Raw genomic sequence first — 22368 nt, forward strand, 5'->3', positions numbered from 1 at the left:
GTATTTAAAAGAAAAAAACTGGATGAAGGCATTTTATTTCCCCATCCTTACCCTTCTGGTAATGGTGCTACCTTGAATATGTATGTGGCTTTTTTTTAATAATTAAACACAAACAGGAGAGAGACTAAATAGTCCAAAACTACAAAATCTAGTGACAAAGCTAAAGATCAGAGAAAATACAGAAAATAACAAAATGGGATGATTTATCTTTTGTGGTGTAAAAAAATGCAATACATAATGACTATATACATGAAAGACCTGATCTAACCTAAATGATCAAAGTCCATTTTAAAATGGACTTTCAAGGCTGGGCGCAGTGGTTGATACCTGAAATCCCAGCACTTTGGGAGGCCGAGGCGTGCAGATCACCTGAGGTCAGGAATTCGAGACCAGCCTGGCTAACATGGTGAAACCCCATCTCCACTACAAATACAAAAATTAGCCGGCCGTCATGGCGTGCGCCTGTAATCCCAGCTACCCAGGAGGCTGAGGCAGGAGAATCACTTGAACCCGGGAGGCAGAGGCTGCAGTGAGCCAAGATCGCGCCACTGCACTCCAGCCTGGGTGACAGATCAAGACTCTGTCTCAAAAAATAAATAAATAAAATGGACTTTCATATCAGATTGGAATTATATAAATGCTTCAATGAAAATCAGTACTCTCTTTTCAAAATAGGGAAAAAATGTTTGCATATAAAAATCAACTAACCTTCTAAAAACTACTCCATAAAACTATAACTTGAAAAATATCAAAAGAGGTCATGCTGAAAGACATAAAAATATAAATCTATTTTTTGTTCAAATTAAAATGACTACCTTGAATACAATCATCCACTGAAGAAGTACCTCTGACCATTTAATCTATATATCTACATCTATATAATTTATATTCATTGCACTGGAGGATATAAAATATATAGCTCAAAGTGGCATGTCTTAAATGAATAATAAAAAGATGATATCAGGGATGTTGTGAGATATAACTAGCAAGTTGTGCATACTTTTAAAAAATATTAAAATTTCAGAGAAGAGCACTGTCATTATGGACTAGAGTAATCCATAGTTTGATGAAAAGATGTTGCAGTTGAATTGGATCTTAAAGAACAAGGAACATTTTTGTATTGCTAAATATAAACCCAATAAACACTTCTAAAATAGAGTGCCAAATATACTAGTCCTGAGGGAAGATAGTTTCAGAATTATGATCAATGAGAACTCTAGCAAGGTGAGAGGTTTTCATCTGCCAGTTATGGAGTGGCAACCACGTGGCAGGCACCAGCTAGGTGCTGGAGAAAAAGGGGTAAGTTGGACAGACAGTCTTTGTTTTTACAGAGCTTGCTGTCTAGCAAGGAAAATGGAAAATAAAACAATTACTATTGAAAGAATAATACTGATCAAAGGGAGACTTTAGAAGAGTAAGAGGAGAAGGATATTATTATTTGGAAAAAATAAAATGAATTACATTTAAAATTTTAGAAAAGAGTACAAGTCACAAAGACCTGGAGTCAAACAAAACAGGAGAGAAGCCAGCAGAACTACAGAATGTGTTTTGTACTCTCTTACAAAAGAGAATGAAGTGAGGCAATAAGGAAGTTAATTTTAATCAAACTGAGGAAATCTTCATCAAAGGGTATAATTGGGTTTGCATCACTTCTGATTGAATTGTCCAATGGGTTCCCCACCTTATGGTAAGTCCTTATGAGGAAAACGGAGTCAATGAAGTAAATGGTAACTAGGGTTGAGCCACATATGATCTAGAAAGGGCCACCTATGGCCAAGGTCAAGAGAGGAGTCTTGGAAAGGTCTGTGCCACAAAGAATAAGGTGCAGAACTGGATGACATAATAGAGTTTATCCATTCTGAGTGCTTGAGAGAGCTTCAGGGTATGATGCTTGCCTGTCTTCTAGACTTTGGCAGAAGTAGGCCAGGCATGGTGGCTCACACCTGTAATCCCAGCACTTTGGGAGGCCAAGGCAGGCAGATCACCTGAGATCAGGAGTTCCAGACCAACCTGGCCAACATGGTGAAACCCTGTCTCTACTAAAAATACAAAAATTAGCTGGGCGAGGTGGTACTTGCCTGTAATCCCAGCTACCCGGGAGGCTGAGGCAGGAGAATCGCTTGAACCAGGAGGCAGAGGTTGCAGTGAGCCGAGATCGTGCCACTGCACTCCAGCCTGGGTAACAGAGACTCTGTCTCAAAAATAAAATAAAATAAAATAAAATAGACTTTGGCAGAAGTAAAAGTGAGCAATAAATCACTTAGTCTCATAGCCACACTGTCTCACCTATTGGATTCTTCAACCTTGCTGCCTGAAAGAAAGCTTGGACCAAAGACAGAAGCTCACTCTCCAGTGCCCTGTACGACAGGCCTGAATAGGGGCAACTGTTGTGGCCTGTACCTTTGCTTGCTCTTCCTGTCCCTTCTAACACCTGAGGAGGCTGGGCCTGCCCAGAGAGAGAAATGGAAACAGGAAGCGTTACATTAAAGAGTGGCTAGTGCTATGGTAGAGAAAGTGCAGGGTGATCTGAAAACACATAAGAACATAGTCTTAGAGAAGTCAAGGAGGAGTTTCTGGAAACTACATGTAAAAGATGAGAAAAAGTGATTTCATACCTTGGAAACAACATATGCTAAGACCCAAATGCATGAGAAAAGGTCACTGTTGCTGCACAGAGTGTAGAAGGAAGGAAGGAATAGGTAAGAGAGGAAGCAGCTGAAGTGAGTAGACACACAGGTCATAAAGTCAGTCAACTTAGAGTTTAGATTATACCCTAAGGCGCTGAATGCTTCTGTTAAGGCTGTGACAATTCCAATTTGTGTTTCAGAAGCATCTAACTACTCTGTGGAATATTCCATGGAGGTAAATGAAGGAATATAAGAGTGGAGGCAGGACTGGGTGCAGTGGCTCACGCCTGTAATCCCAGCACTTTGGGAGGCCAAGGCAGGCAGATCACCTAAGTCAGAAGTTCGAGACTAGCCTGGCCAACATGGTGAAACCCTGTCTCTACTAAAAATACAAAAATCAGCTGGGCATGGTGGCACGCGCCTGGAGTCCCAGCTACTTGGGAGGCTGGGGCAGGAGAATCACTTAAACCCGGAAGGCGGAGGTTGCAGTGAGCCGAGATCGGCCATTGCACTCCAGCCTGGGTGAGAGAGCAAGACTGTCTCAAAAAAAAAAAAAAAAAATTGTGGAGGCAGTGTGGCCAGCCAAGAAGTTGTGGTAATCAATGGGAAAGATGGCTATGGCCTATTTTAGCATAATGGTAGGGGGACATAGGAAGAGAAACAAAGTAGAGTGATATTAAGAGACAGAACTGACTATCTATAGCCTGAACACAACCAATCTCAGATAATCTCGGAAGCTAAGCAGGGTCAAGCCTGGTTAGTACTTGAAAGGGAGAACTGATCAACAAAATATATTTGGAGAAAGAGGAAGAACAATGACTCCAAAGTTTGGTCTTGGGAAATTGAGTGAATTGATGATGTATTTTTGGGGATGAAGAACAGAAAGAATGAAGACAAGAAAAGAAAAGGAAAAGAACGACAGCAAAAAAGGGGGATTTCTTTTTTGTGGAATGGAAACTCCTGCTCTACATCAATCCCCCTCTACCCTTGAACTTCTGAATAGAAGACAATGAAGATTTAAACACTACCTTAACTACAACAGCCAAGCTAATGTAATTGTCCTCAACAAATTCTACCTTACATTGTAGATCTGGTTATAAATCTGCAAAACTTCTCCTGTTCCTCCTGTTCCTAGATCAAATGTTCAGGGGTCGACACTGAATTTTTGATATTCATTCCAGACTGTTTATTGTTTTTTCCTGTTTTTTTTTTTTTTTTTTTTTTTTGAGATGGAGTTTGGCTCTGTCACCCAGGCTGCAATGCAATGGCATGATCTTGGCTCACTGTAACCCCCACCTCCCGGGTTCAAGCAATTCTCCTGTCTCAGGATCGAGTAGCTGGGATTACAGGCACACGCCACAACATTCGGCTAATTTTTGTATTTTTTAGTAGAGACAGGGTTTCGCCACGTTGGGCAGGCTGGTCTCAAACTCCTGACCTCAGGTGATCTGCTGCCTCCGCCTCCCAAAGTGCTCGGATTACAGGCATGAGCCACCATGCCAGCCTGTTTATTGGTTAAGAATACACCCTGGAGCCAGGCTGCCCAGGGCCAAATGCTAACTCTGGTTTTTACAAGCTCTGTGACCTTAAGTAAGTTATATAAGCTCCCTGTGCCTCAGTCAACTTATCTGTAAAATGGAAAGAATAGTTGTATATACTGCATAGGGCTGTTACCAGGCACAAATAAGTTAATATAGACGCTCCGCAACTTACAATATGGTTATATCCCAATAAACCCATCATAAACTGAAAATGTCACTTTCACACTATTGTAAAGTTGAAAAATCGTAAGTTGAACCATTGTAAGTTAGGGACTATCTATACATCAAATACACAGGACAATGTACAAAAAAAGGGCTATATGTGTTTGCTTTATACTAGATAATATAAATTGTAGAGTATTGACATGTTTTATATTAGAAAGAGCATGGGACACTGGTGGTACCTAGCAGACTAGGCTGATGGGACCATCTCTCCAATCACAATCCATAAAGACACCGAATAAAACAGTAAAATAACGTAGTGCAGAGTTTGAAAGAATAAAATCCCAGATATGCTAGAAAGAAAGAAACAAACAAAAGGCAAGGCTGATGCAACAGGCCTAACCAGTGATGCCTGGTAGGAAGGTCAAGGATAGAGGTGGGTGTCAGACAGAACATACACCCAGAGGATTAACAGATGAGCCTGGCCAGGCACAGTGGCTCACGCCTGTAATCCCAGCACTTTGGGAGGCTGAGGCAGGTGGATTGCCTGAGCTCAGGAGTTCAAAACCAGCCTGGGCGACACGATAAAACCCTGTCTTTACTAAAAATACAAAAGTATTACCCGGACGTGGCAGTGTGTGCTTGTAGTCCCAGCTAATTGGGAGGCTGAGACAGGAGAATCGCTTGAACCCGGCAGGCGGAGGTTGCAGTGAGCTGAGATGGTGCCACTGCACTCCAGCCTGGGCAACAGAGCGAGGCTCTGCCTCCAAAAAATAAATAAATAATAAATAAACAAAACAAAACAAAACACAACAACAACAACAAAATAGATGAGGCTTTACAGCTACATGAATGGAGGTATGTGGCTTTGGCCTCCCACATCAAGTGGGTAAGGTCTAGTAAAGGGGCAGACCCCTAGTGACAGAGGGAGTAGAAAACTGCCCTTGTGCTCAGGGATGCAGGGAAGGACACTTTCTTGCCTAAGCTCTGGGTGGGAAACCTGAGAAACTGAAGCCCCTAGCTTGTAGCATGCCTAGATATGAAATCCAAATTTAAAACTAGTAGCCCAGAAGCAGAGAAACCTTTACAGCCTCAACAGCGACACACACAAAACTACTCTATATGGACACCTCCAAACCCAAGAAGCAGGAAAAACAAAAACAAAATAAAACACAACAAACAAAAAAACCCACAAGCTCTACTGAAGATGAGCTGTCCATAAAGTTACAATCCATTGTGATGGACATTCAGCAGAAGAAACAAAAGACTTAGCTGTGCAACAACTTGAGGTATAAAAACATTCTGAAAAAAATGCTTTAAATTCATATGTCTGAAGTTATTAGAGATAAAATTAGAAATGCATGTAATATAAAAGAACATGTCACTATGGGGAAAAATAACAAATTTTTAAAACCACCAACTAAAATTTCTAGAATTATAAAATACAGTCACTAAGATTAGAAAGTAGAAAGTCAAAAGATTAAGCAGAAAAACTGACTAAATTGAGGAAGAAACTAAAGCTAGAAAACAGATCTAAGAAAAGTACTCAGAATGCAACAGAAAGAAATGGAATAAGAAATGAGGTAGGAGGATAGAACGAGAAGGCTCAACATATGTCTATTAAGAGTTCTGGCAGGAGAGAATATAAAGAATGATGAAGTAAAATTGGAAGAGATAATAGCTAAGAACTTTTTTAACTTAAAGAAAGATAATAAATGAGTCCTTGAATTAAAGAACAGAGTTTCAAGCAAGCTATAGAACAACAAAATCCAAACCCAGAGACAGAATAAAACTGCAGAATACCAAAAACAAAGTGAAAAATCTTTGCAGTAACAAAAGGGGGCTTGGGGGACAGGGAAAAAAAAAAAAAAACGAGAGATTGCCTGTAAGTCCAGCACTTTGGGAGACTGAGGCAGGTGGATCACCTGAGGTCAGGAGTTCGAGACCAGCCTGGCCAATGTGGTGAAACCCTGTCTCTACTAAAAAATAAAAAATTAAAATAAATTAAAATAAAATTTAAAAAATTAGCCAGGTGTGGTGGCAGGTGCACCTGTAATCCCAGCTACTCAGGAGGCTGAGGCAGGAGAATCACTTGAACCTGGGAGGCAGAGGTTGCAGTGAGCCAAGATTGCGCCACTGTACTCCAGCCTGAGCAACAGCAAAACTCTGTCTCAAAAAGAAAAAAGAAAATATCAGAAGTCAGAATAAGTTGCAATTGCATCTTCAAAATGCTAGTGGAAGATAACTATAACCCAGTGAGAGTGAAATAAAGATTTAGATAAGGTAGAAATTCTTCTACTCACAGACCCCCAATGAAAGAATTACTCAAAGATTTGCCTCAGAAAACAAAACAGAATTCAGGGGAGAGGAGTAGGATATAAAAATCAGTGGCATTAACTGTGGAAACCCTCTTGGCAAAAGAATGCAAAATATGCCACAGTTCTGATGGTTTCTTCCCTATTTCATGTCTCTAAAAGGTCTCTTTGACTTGTACACTCTTTAAATTTACTAACTTGACAGAAATTTATTGTTTCTCCCTGAGTTTGAGATATAGGGTATATATTTAAGCTAGATAAGTAGGTCATTCATTTCACTCACTCATTCATCACACACAGAGAGAAAGAGAGACGGCGAGAGAGAGGAGAGAGAGAGACCCCCATCACGTGCCAAGTTTTGTTGAGGTACCAAAGATAATCAGCAAACAGGTAAAAATCCCTGCCCTGAAGTTTATACCACGGTGGGAAAGGCAGACAATCAACTACACACACTCATAGGAAGTCTGATAAGTAACAAAGAGAAACTACAGTAAGGTAGAGGGGTAACAAGTACTGAGGGGAGGTGAACTTCACAGAGGATGAGGTACCAGCTAAGGGTCTCAGCAGGGAAGAGCTGGCCTGCTCAAAGGTAACTGAGGTCTGGGCACAGCGGCTCACGCCTGTAATCCCAGCACTTTGGGAGGCTGAAGTGGGTGGATCACTTGAGGTCAGGAGTTCAAGGCCAGCCTGCCCAAAAGGGAGAAACTCCATCTCTACTAAAAATATAAAAATTAGCCGGGCGCGGTGGCTCGCGCCTGTGGTCCCAGCTACTCAGGAGGCTGAGGCAGGAGTATCGCTTGAACCTGGGGGCGGAGGTTGCAGTGAGCCAAGATCGCACCACTGCCTCTAGCCTAGGCGACAGAGAGGGACTCCCGTCTCAAAAAAAAAAAAAAAAAAGAAAAACAAAAGAAAAGAAAATTAAAATGTTAACTGAGAAGAATTTGAAAAAGAGATTGCTCACAAAGGTGAGGAGGGTTGAAGTAACAGAGACTGGCGTGCGGGACACAGTTACCATCCTGGCACAGAGAGGGAAAGGGGAGAGGACAGTATTGCTAAGCCCAGCAAGAGCTGGAGTCTAAATCAGGCCAGTGGCCAGGCAGAGGAACCCGGCAGCACTGCGGAACCACAGTCCGGCTGGAGGGAATGAAGGTAAAGCCCTGAAACGACTTCCTCTCCCGTCCCTCCGCAGGTCTCCGGACAGAGCCTCCCATTTGCTGAATCCAATCACAAGTCCAAGGGCCAAGAAGCCCCAGGGCTGAGGCTGCAGTACACAAAGCAGGGCAGAGCGGACGAGGAGGAGCAAACCAGCGCAGGAGGCCAGGAAAATCCTCTGTGTGCAGGCACCTTTTGAAGAAAGACCTAGGGAAGGAAGGGAGTGACTACGCCACTCAGGAGAAAAGCCTTCCAGAAGAGGGAACAGCACACGAAAGGCCACTGGCAGGCATAGGCCAGGCCAATGAGGCTGGAGAGGAGCCAGAAAGGGAACTGGGAGGTGGGGGGCTGAGGGGTGGAAGGGGCTGGAAGGCTCTGCAGGTCATTAGAATGACTCTGTCTCTCACTCCAAGTGAGAAGATCTGGAAGCCACTGGATGTTTCCAGCAAAGGACCTCAATCCACTGACATTTTGGGAGGATTTGGGGCAGAAGCTGTAGGGGGAAGGGTGAAATCTGGGGACAGCAAGGAGGTTTTCAGATGTCCACGTGGGAGGCAATGGTGGCTTGGACCAGGTGGCAACAGAGATTTTTTTTTCAGTTTTATTTTCTTGAGTTCGACTATTTTGTTTTTATATTTCAATAGTTTTGGGGGAATAGGTGGTGTTTGGTTACATGCATAAGTTCCTTAGTGGAGAAGTCTAAGATTTTAGTGCACCCATCACCTGAGCAGTGTACACTGCATCCAATATGTGGTTTTTTTTTTTTTTTTTTTTGGTGGTGGTGGTGTTATTGAGATGGAGTCTTGCTCTGTTGCCCAGGCTGGAGTGCAGTGGCGCGATCTCGGCTCACTGCAACCTCCTCCTCCTGGGTTCAAGCGATTCTTCTGTCTCAGCCTCCTGAGTAGCGGGGATTACAGGTACCCGCCACCAGGCCCGGCTAATTTTTGTATTTTTTTAGTAGAGACGAGGTTTCACCATGTTGGCCAGGCTGGTCTCGAACTCCTGACCTCAGGTGATCCGCCTGACTCGGCCTCCCAAAGTGCTGGGATTACAGGCGTGAGCCACTGTGCCCAGTCCAATATGTAGATTTTAATTTCTCCCCCAGACTCTTTCCTTCCCAGTCCGTAAAGACCATATCACTCTGTAAGTCTCTGCATCCTCAAAGCTTAGCTCCCACTTATAAATGAGAACAAATGGTTTTTGGTTTTTCCATTCCTGAGTTATTTCACTTAGAATAATGGCCTCCAGCTCCATCCATGTTGCTGCAGAAGACATTATTTCATTCTTTTTTGTGGCTGAGTAGTATCCCATGTTGTATAAATACCACATTTTCTTTACCCATTCATTGGTTGATGGGCACTTAGGTTGGTCCCACATCTTTTGCAATTGTGAATTGTGCTGCTATGAACATGGATGTGCATGTGTCTTTTTCATATAATGACTTCTTTTCCTTTGGGTAGATACCAGTAGGGGACTGTTGGATCAAATAGTAGATCTACTTTTAGTTCTTTAGGGAATCTCCATACTGTTCTCCATAGAAGTTGTACTAATTCACATTCCCACCAGCAGTGTGAAAGTGTTCCCTTTTCACCACATCCACACCAACATCTATTGTTTTCTGACTTTTTCATTATGGCCATTCTTGTAGGAGTAAGATGGTATCTCCTTGTGGTTTGGATTTCCATTTCCATGATGATTAGTGCTGTTGACCTTTTTTTTATATGTTTGTTGGTCAATTGTATATCTTCTTTTGAGAAACATCCATTCATGTCTTTTGCCCACTTTTTGATGGGATTATTTGTATTTTTCTTGCTGATTTGTTTGAGTTCCTTGCAGATTTCGGATACTAGTCCTTTGTTGGATGCATAGTTTGCAAATATTTTCTCCCATTCTCTGGTTGTCTGTTTATTCTGCTGATTATTTCTTTTTCTGTGCAGAAGCTTTTTAGTTTAACTAGGTTCCATTTATTTATTTTTGTTGTACTTGCTCTTGGGGTCTTAGTCATGAATTTTTGCCTAGGCCAATGTCCAGAAGAGTTTTTCCAATATTATCTTCTAGAATTGTTATGCTTTCCGGTCTTAGAATTAAGTCTTTGATCCATCTTGAGTTGATTTTTATATAAGGCAGAGATGGGGATCCAGTTTCATTCTTATACATGTGGCTTGCCAATTATCCCAGCACATAAACTGGGGAAAGGATAGCCTATTTTGGGGAAAAGCTATATAAACTGAATAGGCTGTCCTTTCCCCAATTTATGTTTTTTTCAAATATATAAATTGAATAGGCCGTCCTTTCCCCAATTTATGTTTTTGTATGCTTTGTCAAAGATCAGTTGGCTGTATAATATTTGGTTTTACTTCTGGGTTCTCTATTCTGTTTCACTGGTCTAAGAGCCTTTTTTTTTTTTTCTTCCCCATAACAGTAACCATGATGTTTTTGGTAACTAGAGCTCTGCAGTATAATTTAAAGTCCAATAATGTGATACCTCCAGATTTGTTCTTTTTTCTTGGTATTACTTTGGCTATTCAGGTTCTTATGGGATTCCATATGAATTTTAAGATTTTTTTTCTAGTTCTGTGAAAAATTGTGATGGTATTTTGATGGGAATTGCATTGCATCTGTAAATTGCTTTGGGCAGTATGGTCATTTTCACAATATTGATTCTTCCCATCCATGAGCATGAGATATGTTTCCATTTATTTGTGTCATCTATGATTTATTTCAGCAGTGTTTTGTAGTTTTCCTTGTAGACAGCTTCACCTCCTTGGCTAAGCACATTCCTACGTATTTTATTTTTTTGCAACTGTTGTAAAAGGGATTGACTTCTTGATTTGATTCTCAGCTTGGTCGCTGTTGCTGTACAGCTGTGCTACTGATTTGTATACATTGATTTTGTAACCTGAGACTTTATTGAATTTGTTTATGAGATCTAGGAGTCTTTTGGATGAGTCTTTAGGATTTTCTAGGTGCATGATCATATCATTGGCAAACAACACTAGTTTGACTTCCTCTTTTCCACATAGATGCCCTTTATTTCTTTCTCTTAACTGACTGCTCTGGCTAGGACTTCCAGTACTACGTTGAATAGGAAGTGGTAAAAGTGGGCATCCTTTTCTTATTTCAGTTCTTAGAGGGAATGCTTTCAATTTTTCCCTATTCAGTATGATGTTGGCTATGGGTTTGTCATATATGGCTTTTATTATTTTGAGGTAAGTCCCTTCTATGCCTAGTTTATTAAGAGTTTTTAACATAAAGGGATGCTGGATTTTATCAAATGCTTTTTCTGCATCTACTGAGATGATCACATAGTTTTTACTTTTAATTGTTTGTGATATATCATATTTATTGACTTGCATATATTAAAGCATCCCTGCATCCCTGGAACCCACCTGATCATGGTGGATTATCTTTCTGATGTGCTGTTGGATTCAATTAGCTAGTATTTTTTTGAGGATTTTTGCACCTATGTTCATCAGGGATATTGGTCTGTAGTTTTCCTTGTTTGTTGTGTCCTTCTCTGGTTTTGGTATTAGGGTGATACTGGCTTCATAAAATGATTTAGGGAGGATTCCTTCTTTCTCTTTCTTTTGGAATAGTTTCATAGGATTGTTACCAATTCTTTGAATTCCAGTAGAATTCAGCTGTGAATCCATCTGGTCATGGGCTTTTTTTGTTGGCAATTTTTAAATTACTGATTCAATCTAACTGCTTATTACTGGTCTGCTCAGGGTTTCTGTTTTTTCCTGGCTTAATCTGGGAGGATTGTGTTTCCAGGAATTTATCTATTTCCTCTTAATTTTTTAGTTTGTGCATGTAAAGGTTTTCATAATAGTTTCAAATGATCTTTTGTATTTCTGTGGTTTTGGTTTTAATGTCTCCTGTTTAATTTCTAATTAAGCTTATTTGGATCTTCTCTCATCTTTTCTTCGGTAATCTCACTAATGGTCTATCAATTTTGTTTATCTTTTCAAAGAACCAGTTTTTTGTTTCATTTATCTTTTGTATTTTTTGTGACACTAGCTTGTCAATTTGTGCTCTTTCCGACTTTTTAATGCAGGCATTAAACGCTATGAACTTTCCTCTTAGCACTGCTTTTGCTCTATCCCAGAGGTTTTGATAACTTGTGTCACTACTATCATTCATTTCAAAGAAGTTTTTAATTTCCATCTTGATTTGTTAACTCAAAAATCATTCAGAAACATATTATTTAATTTCCATGTAATTGTATAGTTCTGAGCATTCCTTTTGGAGTTGATTTCTAGTTTTATTCCCCTGTGGTCTGAGAAGATATTTGATATTACTTCAATTTTCTTAAATTTATTGAGACTTATTTTACAGCCTATCATGTGTTCTATCTTCGAGAAGTTCCACGTGCTAATGAGAAGAATGTATATTCTGCAGTTGTTAGGTAGAGTTGTCAGAGATGTGTGAACCAGAGCAACTCCATCTTAAACAGGAGCTGGGTAAAATGAGGCTGAAACCTACTGGGCTGCATTCCCAGATGGTTAAAGCATTCTAAGTCACTGGATGAAATAGGAGGTCAGCACAAAATACAGGTCATAAAGACCTTGCTGATAAAACAGGTTGCAGTAAAGGAGCCGGCCAAAACCCACCAAAACCAAACTGGCGACTAGAGTGACCTCTGGTCATCCTCACTGCTACACTCCCAACAGTGCCATGACAGTTTACACATACCATGGTAACATTAGGAAGTTACCCTATATGGTCTAAAAAGGGGAGGCATGAATAATCCACCCCTTGTTTAGCATATCATGAAGAAATAACCATAAAAATGGGCAACCAGCAGCCCTCAGGGCTGCTCTGTCTATGGAGTAGCTGTTCTTTTATTCCTTTACTTTCTTAATAAACTTGTTTTCATTTTGCACTGCGGACTCGCCCTGAATTCTTTCTTGCTCTGTCGCCCAGGCTGGAGTGCAGTGATGCGATCTTGGCTCACTGCAACCTCTACCCCCCGGGTTCAAGCGATTCTCCTGCCTCAGCCCCCCAGTAGCTGGGACTATAGGCGCATGCCACCACGCCTGGCTAATTTTTTGTATTTTTAGTAGAGACGGGGTTTCACCGTGTTAGCCAGGATGGTCTCGATCTCCGGACCTCGTGTTCCACCCACCTCGGCCTCCCAAAGTGCTGGGATTACAGGCATGAGCCACCGCACCTGGCCGCCCTGAAATCTTTCTTGCATGAGATCCAAGAACCCTCTCTTAGGGTCTGGATTGGGACCCCTTTCCTGTAAGAGAATGTTCTTTAAATATCTGTTCAGTCCATTGTTCCACAGTGTAGTTTAAGGCCATTGTTTCTTTGTTGACTTTCTGTCTTGATCTGCCTAGTGCTGTCAGTGGAGGAATACTGAAGTTCCCACTATTACCATGTTGCTGTCTATCTCATTTCTTAGGTCTAGTAGTAATTGTTTTATAAATCTGGGAGCTCCCGTGTTAGGTGGATGTAAAGTTTAGGATTGTAATATCTTCTTCTTGGATTGATCCTTTTATCATTATGTAATGACCTTTTTTATCTTTTTTTAACTGTTATTGCTTTAAAGTCTGTTTGTCTGATGTAAAAATAGCTACTCCTGCCTGCTTTTGGCTTTCATTTGCGTGGAATATCTTTTTCCACCCCTTTACCTTGAGTTTATATGAATCCTTATGTGTTAGGCAAGTCTCTTGAAGACAGAAGATATTTGGTTTGTGATTTTTTATCTGTTGGCTGCCATTTTGTATCTTTTAAGTAGAGCATTTAGGACATTTATGTTCAATGTTAATATTGAGATGTGAGGTACTGTTGTATTCATCATGTTAGTCGATACCTAGATACTGTGTTTTTTTTCATTGTGTTATTGTTTTATAGGCCCTGTGAGTTTTATGCTTCCAACCAGTTCTATTTTGGTACATATTGAGCTTTTGTTTCACAATTTAGAACTCCTTTTGGCATTTCTTGTAGTGCTGGTTTGGTAGTAGCAAATTCACGTAGAGTTTACTTGTCTGAAAATGACTTCATTTCTCCTTCATTTATCAAACTTAGTTTTTCTGGATACAAAAAAAAAGTTTTCTGGATACAAAAAAAAGTTTGACTGACAGTTATTCTGTCTAAGGAGGTTAAAGACAGGACCCCAGTCCCTTCCGGCTTATAAGGTTTCTGCTAAGAAGTCTACCGTTAATCATCAGGCTATCTAAAGTCAACATGAAGGAAAGAATTCTAAGAGCTGTGAGACAAGAGCATCAGGTAACTTATAAAGGATTTTTTATTTTAGATAAGTGAAGTCCTTCTAATTTATTTAACCAAGTATTCACTATACACATTTAGTAACATGCAATATAGTATATGTATTAAAAGTTGGCATGTAAAGTAACATATCTTTTTTGGCAATTTAATTATATGTATCAACAGTCTCAAAAATATTCATACATTTTCACCCACTAATCCCATCCTAAGAATCCTGAGTTACTGTGATCAAATATAAATGCACAAAACAATATATTTATACTAGACAAAAATTGGATACACAATGGTACATTTAAGGATGTATGGAAGAATGGATTGATAACATGGCCTTCAGGAAGTCTTCCAAAAGTTTCATTACTTTAGGTGATTTTGTTTTTGCAACCAGGCTTTTGATAAAGATAAAATAGTAAAAATTTCAATACTACATTCTTGAACCTTGAATTATGTGTTCTCAACACTATATACAGAAACTCTGATATTCATTCAGACAAAAATTAGGTTTAAGGTCCACTCAAGAAAATAAAAGGTATATTTCAATAGACAGCATTTCCGATCAAAGACACAACGTTTGGTCAAGGGTGTTTCCAGGAGTCATGGGAGAGAATAACTGAAAATAACGCTGGGAAATTAGGCTGTGGCCAGACTATGAAAATCTTTAAATGCCCAGATAAGTCTGCATTTTATTCTCTAGTTGCAAGGATTTATAAAAGATTTTCAATGTAAAAAATTATGATCCAAAAAGTACCTTTACAAAAAATTAATCTGGCAGCAATAATGCAGTACTTTACAGAATCTGAGTTAGAAGAGTTCCTTAAAGGCTTCTGATTCAACTACCCTCAAGGATGGAATGCAGGGAGAGTCCCAGGAGACAAGGACTAAAGGGCAGGCTGCTGCAGTGATCTGGATTTGAGGGAATATAGAACTCAACAAGTATGGCAGAAATTGGAATAAGAAGGAAGTGATCTGGGTCTTAAAGTTAATGCAATTTTGTACTAAAATGTAAGTCAACTAACAATTACAACTGTAAGCCCTGGATTCTGTCTACAAACATTTTTGTTTTTTATCTTAAGTCACTGGCAGACTATGTAAGAAGTCTGGAGCAGAATACCTATCTATCAGTCTGTCTCTCTCTCTCTCTCTCAATACAGGGTCTGGCTCTGCCACCCAGGCTGCAGTGCAATCACATGACCTTGACTCACCGCAACCTCTGCCTCATGGGCTCAAGCCATCCTACGACGTCAGCCTCTCACCTCAGCCTCACCCTCCCGGGACTATAGGTGTGTACCACCATGCCTGGCTAATATCAGTTTTCTTTAATAAAGCACATGGCAGGTAAAAGACTATCCTGTACAAACCCTTGACAGTAACGGCAGGCTCAATTACATTCAACTCTCCAATTCCATTCATCAAATCATCTTAACCCTATTATTATTTATGTAAAATGCAGTTTATCGGTACTGATTTTTCAGAAAATGTCCATAATTATCTCTTTTGTAGTATCAATATTATGCATATCTCTAAACAATGTTGATTTCTTCTCAGTTTCTCCAAGTTGGATTAATTATCTGCTCAATCATTGCTAATACAGATATGCATACCATCATTACGAACGACATGTCATACAGGCAATCTGAAACAAGAGATTTGACTCAAGATTCTTTTTAAAACTTAATTTGGTTGTAATTCTAATTCTGATATAATTTATCGATGTGGTCCAGGTTAAATGAATTAATCTTCATATTTCATATCACTGGACTTTTTCTACATCTTTTAAATGTGCTTTTCTACATCTTTAAAATGTTTCTACATCTTTTAAATCTCCCTACTTTTTGGTAGTTCTTGACGTGTTTTAAAAGCTCAATGACAGTCATAGTTGCATAACTCTGTGAATAGAGTAAAACCACTGAATTGTACACTTCACATGTGTGAATTTTGTTATGTGAATTATACCTAATATGACACCATTATTATCTTAAAGTCTATTGAGAATGAACAGTGCTAAGTAATATAATACTCCAGCCTGCAACTAATAATCAAAATAACCTAACCACTGCCCTTCCCAAGGCTATAACTGCTGATAAAAATATATGTTTGTTCAACTGAAGTAAAGAGATGCCATAGGTACACTTGGACAGACACAGAATACTTATGGTCCATTTACTCTAATATTAACATTTCCTCACATTCCCTGGAAATATAGAAACTGAATCTTGGAGTCGACTAAATGAAACTAACATATGATTAAAATAGTTAATCATGGCCGGGCGTGGTGGCTTACGCCTGTAATCCCAGCACTTTGAGAGGCCAAGGGGGGCGGATCACAAGGTCAGGAGATCGAGAGCATCCTGGCTAACACGGTGAAACCTCGTCTCTACTAAAAATAAAAAAAAAAAAATTAGCCGGGCGTGGTGGCGGGCACTTGTAGTCCCAGCTACTCTGGAGGCTGAGGCAGGAGAATGGCATGAACACAGGAGGCGGAGCTTGCAGTGAGCCAAGATCGCGCCACTGCACTCCAGCCTGGGAGGCAGAACAAGACTCCATCTCAAGGAAAAAAAAAAAAAAGTTAATCATAAACTCACAAATAACTACATCATTTATACTTTGGTGAAGTCATTTATATATGCATCATGGCTAAAGTCTAAGCATCTGTTAAGAGTTTAAGAAACATAATTTTTTAATTTACACAGGAATAGGCACCTTTTTCTCAATACTTAAGTTTGATTTGTAGGCTATTTATTTTTCTTTTTTTTTGAGACAGAGTCTCCCTCTGTTGCCCAGGCTGGAGTGCAGTGGCGCAATCTTGGGTCACTGCAATATCCACCTTCCGGTTTCAAGCAATTCTCCTGCCTCAGCCTCTTGAGTAGATGGTTACAGGCACGTGCCACCACGCCCAGCTAATTTTTGTATCTTTAGTAGAAATGGGGTTTCACCATGTTGACCATGCTGGTCTTGAACTCCTGACCTCAGATGATCCACCGCCTCGGCCTCCCAAAGTGCCAGGATTACAGGTGTGAGCCACAGCGCCCAGCCTTGTAGGCTATTTATAGTCAACTCTTGATAACTCATAATAGAGAATGAAGACATAAAAAGTTATTACTGAAAGGAAGATTAATAATTAGCTAGACAAGATCATATATATGTTTATAGAAGCATAAAAGGCCAAGGCCTGAAACAACCAACTTCTTTATTTTATGGATGAGGGCACTGAAGCTCGCAAGAGTTAAAAGTGTTGTTCGAAGTAACAGCCGGTAAGTGGAAGAGTAAGGATTCAAGCCTAAGACATTCTTTGTGTGTGTGTGTGGGGGTGTGTGTGTGTGTGTGTGTGTGTGTGTGTGTGTGTGTGAGAGAGAGACAGAGTCTTGCTCTGTCGCCCAGGCTAGGGTGCACCGGCATATTCTCGGCTCACTGCAACCTCCGTCTCCTAGGTTCAAGCGATTCTCCTGCCTCAGCCTCCCGAGTAGCTGGGATTACAAGCACATGCCACCACACCCGGCTGATTTTTGTACTTTTAGTAGAGACAGGGTTTCACCATGTTGGCGAGGCCAGTCTCGAACTCCTGACCTCAAGTGATCCACATGCCTTGGCCTCACAAAGTACTGGGATTACAGGCATGAGCCACTGCACCAGGCCTCAAGCTTTAGACATTCTGACTCCAAAACCCAAGTCTTCTGGGATTCATAAGCAGAATTCTCATTCTGCAGCCAAAATTAATTTACAGGCCAAAAACATTAACTTTAAATTTATCTTTCTTTAAAAGGATAAAAACATTATTAATCTCTAAAGCAAGCATCCTCTGTGAGTAGAAACTTTAAACTGCCCTTTTAAAGTTTCAAAATAGTTTTATCAAATATAACTCTTAAAACCAAAAACTGTTTAAAAATGAAGTCAAACAAAACTACATCAGGTCAATATCTATGTGTTAAAGAGTGATTGTAGGGATAGTGCTTGTCTTTTTACCTTTAGCCATGTCACACTCCTTAATCATTTTGAGAAAGTTGGAAATTTCCCTATCTAGTCGCTGTTGGCATGACTGTGCTTTCTGCAAAAAAGAAAAGACAAAATTAAAACAAACTAATAAAAGATTTTACATTACTTATGCTTTAGTGTTTCTATCAAAACTTTCAGTACATAGATTGATATACCATAACAGAGACATATGCCTTACAGAGAAAAAAAAGGTGAGAGAAAATTTCCTTGTAAACTGAATATAACATTTAATCAAGTATAAAGTAAAAATAAATATTTTAAAGGTTTAAATACATTCAACATCTGTTGTGTAGATACCATACAATTGCATCCATTACTATTACTATCTCATTATGCCATGTGTATCTGAGGAATTATAATTCTCTGATTTATTAGCACTTTTAGTAGCCCTAATGAAATTCATCAAGAAATTATAAAATGCATTCCTTAAAAATATATTTTAAAAACTGTTTTGTTCAAAAAAAAAAAAATCCAGATGGTCCTAACATTTGGAAACCACAAGCTGATTCTCTTAGATGCACAAGCAATCTAAGTGCATACAGCCCCCACATCATCAAACCAAAAAGGACATTTTCTTAGTGTGCCAATGCTTCTGAAAATAAGGTAAAGTCAATTATAGAAAGCATTCTTCCTTGTAATTTGACAGTTCTACATTTTTAGATCCCTAAAGGCAAAAAAACATAAATATAGAATTTCTTGATGAAAGTTACATCCCATCTTAGTGCAGATTTAGAAATCCAAAATGAAAGATCAGTCAAATCCATTTATTACATTAAAAATGTCATTTTGAAGGCAGTTTTATATATCATTTCCCTTTAAAGAGGTGGGAAGAATAAGCAAGAAAATTATTATTGTAAATTTGCTTGGTTATCAAAATAGAAAATATTTATTCTGAGAATCTTGACCTTATAAACAATAGAATCACATTCTTTTAGGTAGAGTAATATATTTAGCCTTATGAAACTTCCCTACTTTGTACTCCTAATCTCAGCTAGCCCATCACAAAACATTTTGCACCCCCAAAATCAAACTTACTATAGATCAGTATGTCAAGGTGGCATAGGTAAATACTCTTTTCTCCTAATTCACCTTATAAATTTTTTAGTGCTTACAAAGTTCAACTCAACCACAGTAGAATTATTCATGTTATCACATTAGTGACAGGCAATGTTCTCTTCAAAATTTGTATTACTCTCCTTTGTTTTGAGGGCTCTAACAACACCTATGTACCATTCACTTGGTGGAGAGCAGGGGGAGAATACCTACACCATGCAATTTAAAACACCATATATGCCTGATAATTTTTCCAGACACAGCCTGTGAATACAGGTTGAGGGGCAGGGAAAAAGTTTATCTAGAGGCACCAAAACATGCACTGCAACCAAATGCATCACTCATGATGAATAGAAAATCATCATTCTTGCTCTATACATATTTAATACTCTGCTTATGTGCAAGTCAATGATACTGTTTTATCCTTTCTATGATGAAAGTAAGCTAGAGGCATAAAAGTAAGCAATGGCTTCAATTGCAGACTATGAATCTGTAATAAACAGGATAGTTTTCCTAAGTTACAATTAAAGGCAGGAAACACTTTCTGTAGCATCATCTTCAAATACATGAATCACATTTATCTTCCCTTGAATCATATTTCCATCTAACAGTTATTAATAAGTTTCCTTGATCGATGATTTACTTGTTTTAAAGGGTACATAATAGGTCAGCTGGAGAAGATCCAATCTACACATACTGTTTTAAGTTGTGTACAAAGTATGTCTTCTGTTCTAAACAACTTAGTGCTTTTTAACTGATACTAAAAGATACTAAAAAGAACAGAGGTTATTAATATAATAAAACATAATATGGTCTCCCATTTGCTTAGTCGCTACTAGTTATATTTTGAAAAACTAAAAATCAATTTATGAAAGTTAATTCTTATTAATATTTTGCAGAGTCCAACATGGTTTCTCATTTTTGACTTCTATACCATTGATATTATGTCAGGAACTGATATGATTTGGCTGTGTCCCCACCCAAATCTCACCTTGAATTGTAGCTCCAATAATCCGCATGTTTTGTGGGAGGAACCCGGTGGGAGGTAATTGAATCACAGGGGTGGGCTTTTCCTGTGCTGTTCTCATGATAGTGAACAAGTCGCATAGGATCTGATGTTTTTATAAAGGGGAGTTCCACTGCAAAAGCTCTCTTGCTTGCTGCCATGTAAGACATGCCTTTGCTCCTCCTTCACCTTCCACCAAGATTGTGAGGCCTCTCCAGCCATGTGGAACTGTGAATCAATTAAACCTCTTTCCTTTATAAATTACCCAGTCTGGGGTATGTCTTTATTAGCAGCATGAGAACGAAATAATACAGGGACTCTTTTTAAGTTTTAATTTCTATTTATTTATTCTACATAAATGGCATCTCACTATGAGCAATGTTATAATACCTAAAGTTTAACAGTATTTTAACCTTGCCCAAGTTATCTGGACAAAGCACACAAGAACAAGGATTAAACCCATTGATACAGGGGCCTAGAGGATCAGAAGTTACCCCAGGTGAGCAGCTGAGCCACATTTACAACACAGGTCTCCTGCTTAGAAACCAAAATTTTAGCTGTTGGTTTTGTATGAGTTAAGCTGATGTTAAATTACCTTATGATCCCTAACCTACAGGGCAGCTCGAAAATGCATATCAAGGGGGTGAATAGCTAGAGAGGAATGCATAGGCTAGTAGAGAAGTAATTAATTCCAGGCTATTTGCTGCAGAAAATCCACATTTGGTTAATTAAGCACAGAAGCAGATTGCCACCTACTCAGCAATAAAAACGAATAAACTACTAATACACACAACATTATGGTGAAAAAAGACACCTAAGAGCACATACTGTACGATTCCATTTACACGAAATTCTACAACAGGAAAACTGATCATGCTTATAATGACATTGTCATTATATCAGTGTCATTAGGTCAGTGGTTGCCAGAGATGGAAGTGGAGGGTATTATCTGGGAAGAGCAGCAAGGGAACAACATTTTGACATAATAAAATTGTTCTCTATCTTGATAGGAGTGGTGGTTACACAGACAACACACATTTGTCAGAATACATCAAATTGAAGACATAAAGTGAATTCCTTTTTTCTGCAAACATTATATTTCAATATTAATTCAAACTTTAAAAATAATAGATTGTCAAACTCTGATCACTTTCTTCTTTGCAGAAAATGGCCGCTATTACAAGCAGTGGTGCCGTAGCACTTATCTCTAAGTCTTCCTAACTCCAGCCAAATCCACTTCAAAGATAGCCCCATACTCTGGCCAGGCTCAGTGGCTCACGCATGTAATCCCAGCACTTTGGGAGGCTGAGGCAAAAGAATCATTTGAGCCCAGCATTTCGAGACCTTCCTTGCAACATAATGAGACCTAATCTCTACCAAAAAAAAAGAAAAAATTACCCAGGCTTGGTGGCACATGCCTATAGTCCCAGCTACTTAAGAAGCTGAGGCAGGAGGATCACTTGACCCCAGGTGGTCAATGCTGCAGTGAGCTGTGATCACACCACTGCACTCCAGCCTGGATGACAAAGTGAGACCCTGTCTCAAAAAGAAAAAAAAAATAACCCATACTCCATCTTTCCTAAGTCAACCCAAAAGCACATTTATTCTTTCTGACATCTGGCGATTATTATGCCCCTGCTTTGTAACTTTCTTAGGGTTTCACTTTGCAATATGTATTTACATAAAGTAAAAATAAAAAACAAAAGGATATAGAGAGAAAAGTCATTCTCCTTCACACACTTGACAATCTTATTTTGCAGCTTTCTCAGCTGCAGAGCAACAAATGCTAATTTCTCATCTTTCCTGAATGATCTAAGTCTACACAAATATATACACGTACATCCCTGTTTTTTTTCCTCCCAAGTAGTATCATATTTGGTACATCATTTTATGCCTTGTCCTTTTCACTTAACTGTATATCTTAAATATATCAGCATATATACATCTGCCTCATTCTTGCATGGATGTACCAATCTTTATTAGCTCCACGTGGATGCACATGCAACTTTCTGCGCATTTATTTTAGTTGGGAATCAGTTATTCTTTTTTTGTTGTTGTTTTTGAGAGAGGCTGGCTCTATCACCCTATTGCCCAGGCTGGAGTGCAGTGGTGCGATCTCAGCTCACTGCAACCTCCGCCTCGCAGGTTCAAGCGATTCTCGTGCCTCAGGCTCCTGTGTAGTTGGGATTACAGACATGCACCACCATGCCTGGCTAATTTTTGTATTTTTAGAGGCAGGATTTCACCATGTTGGCTAGGCTTGTCTTGAACTGCTGGCCTCATGTGAT

The 22368-nt window shown here is 39.3% G+C and overlaps 1 protein-coding gene across 9 annotated transcripts in view; it reads right to left on the bottom strand.

Annotated features, from left to right (window-relative positions):
- Positions 1-22368, bottom strand: part of OSBPL1A (oxysterol binding protein like 1A) — a 263701-nt gene that overhangs the window by 123649 nt on the left and 117684 nt on the right. For all 9 annotated transcript variants that reach the window (XM_063597233.1, XM_063597232.1, XM_063597235.1 and 6 more), the window contains one exon: positions 17992-18073. In XM_063597233.1, the coding sequence (XP_063453303.1) occupies positions 17992-18073 (82 nt within the window). The remainder of the gene's footprint in view (positions 1-17991; positions 18074-22368) is intronic.

The sequence above is a fragment of the Pan paniscus genome, chromosome 17 (assembly GCF_029289425.2).
Source record: "Pan paniscus chromosome 17, NHGRI_mPanPan1-v2.0_pri, whole genome shotgun sequence".
NCBI classification, from domain to species: domain Eukaryota; kingdom Metazoa; phylum Chordata; class Mammalia; order Primates; family Hominidae; genus Pan; species Pan paniscus.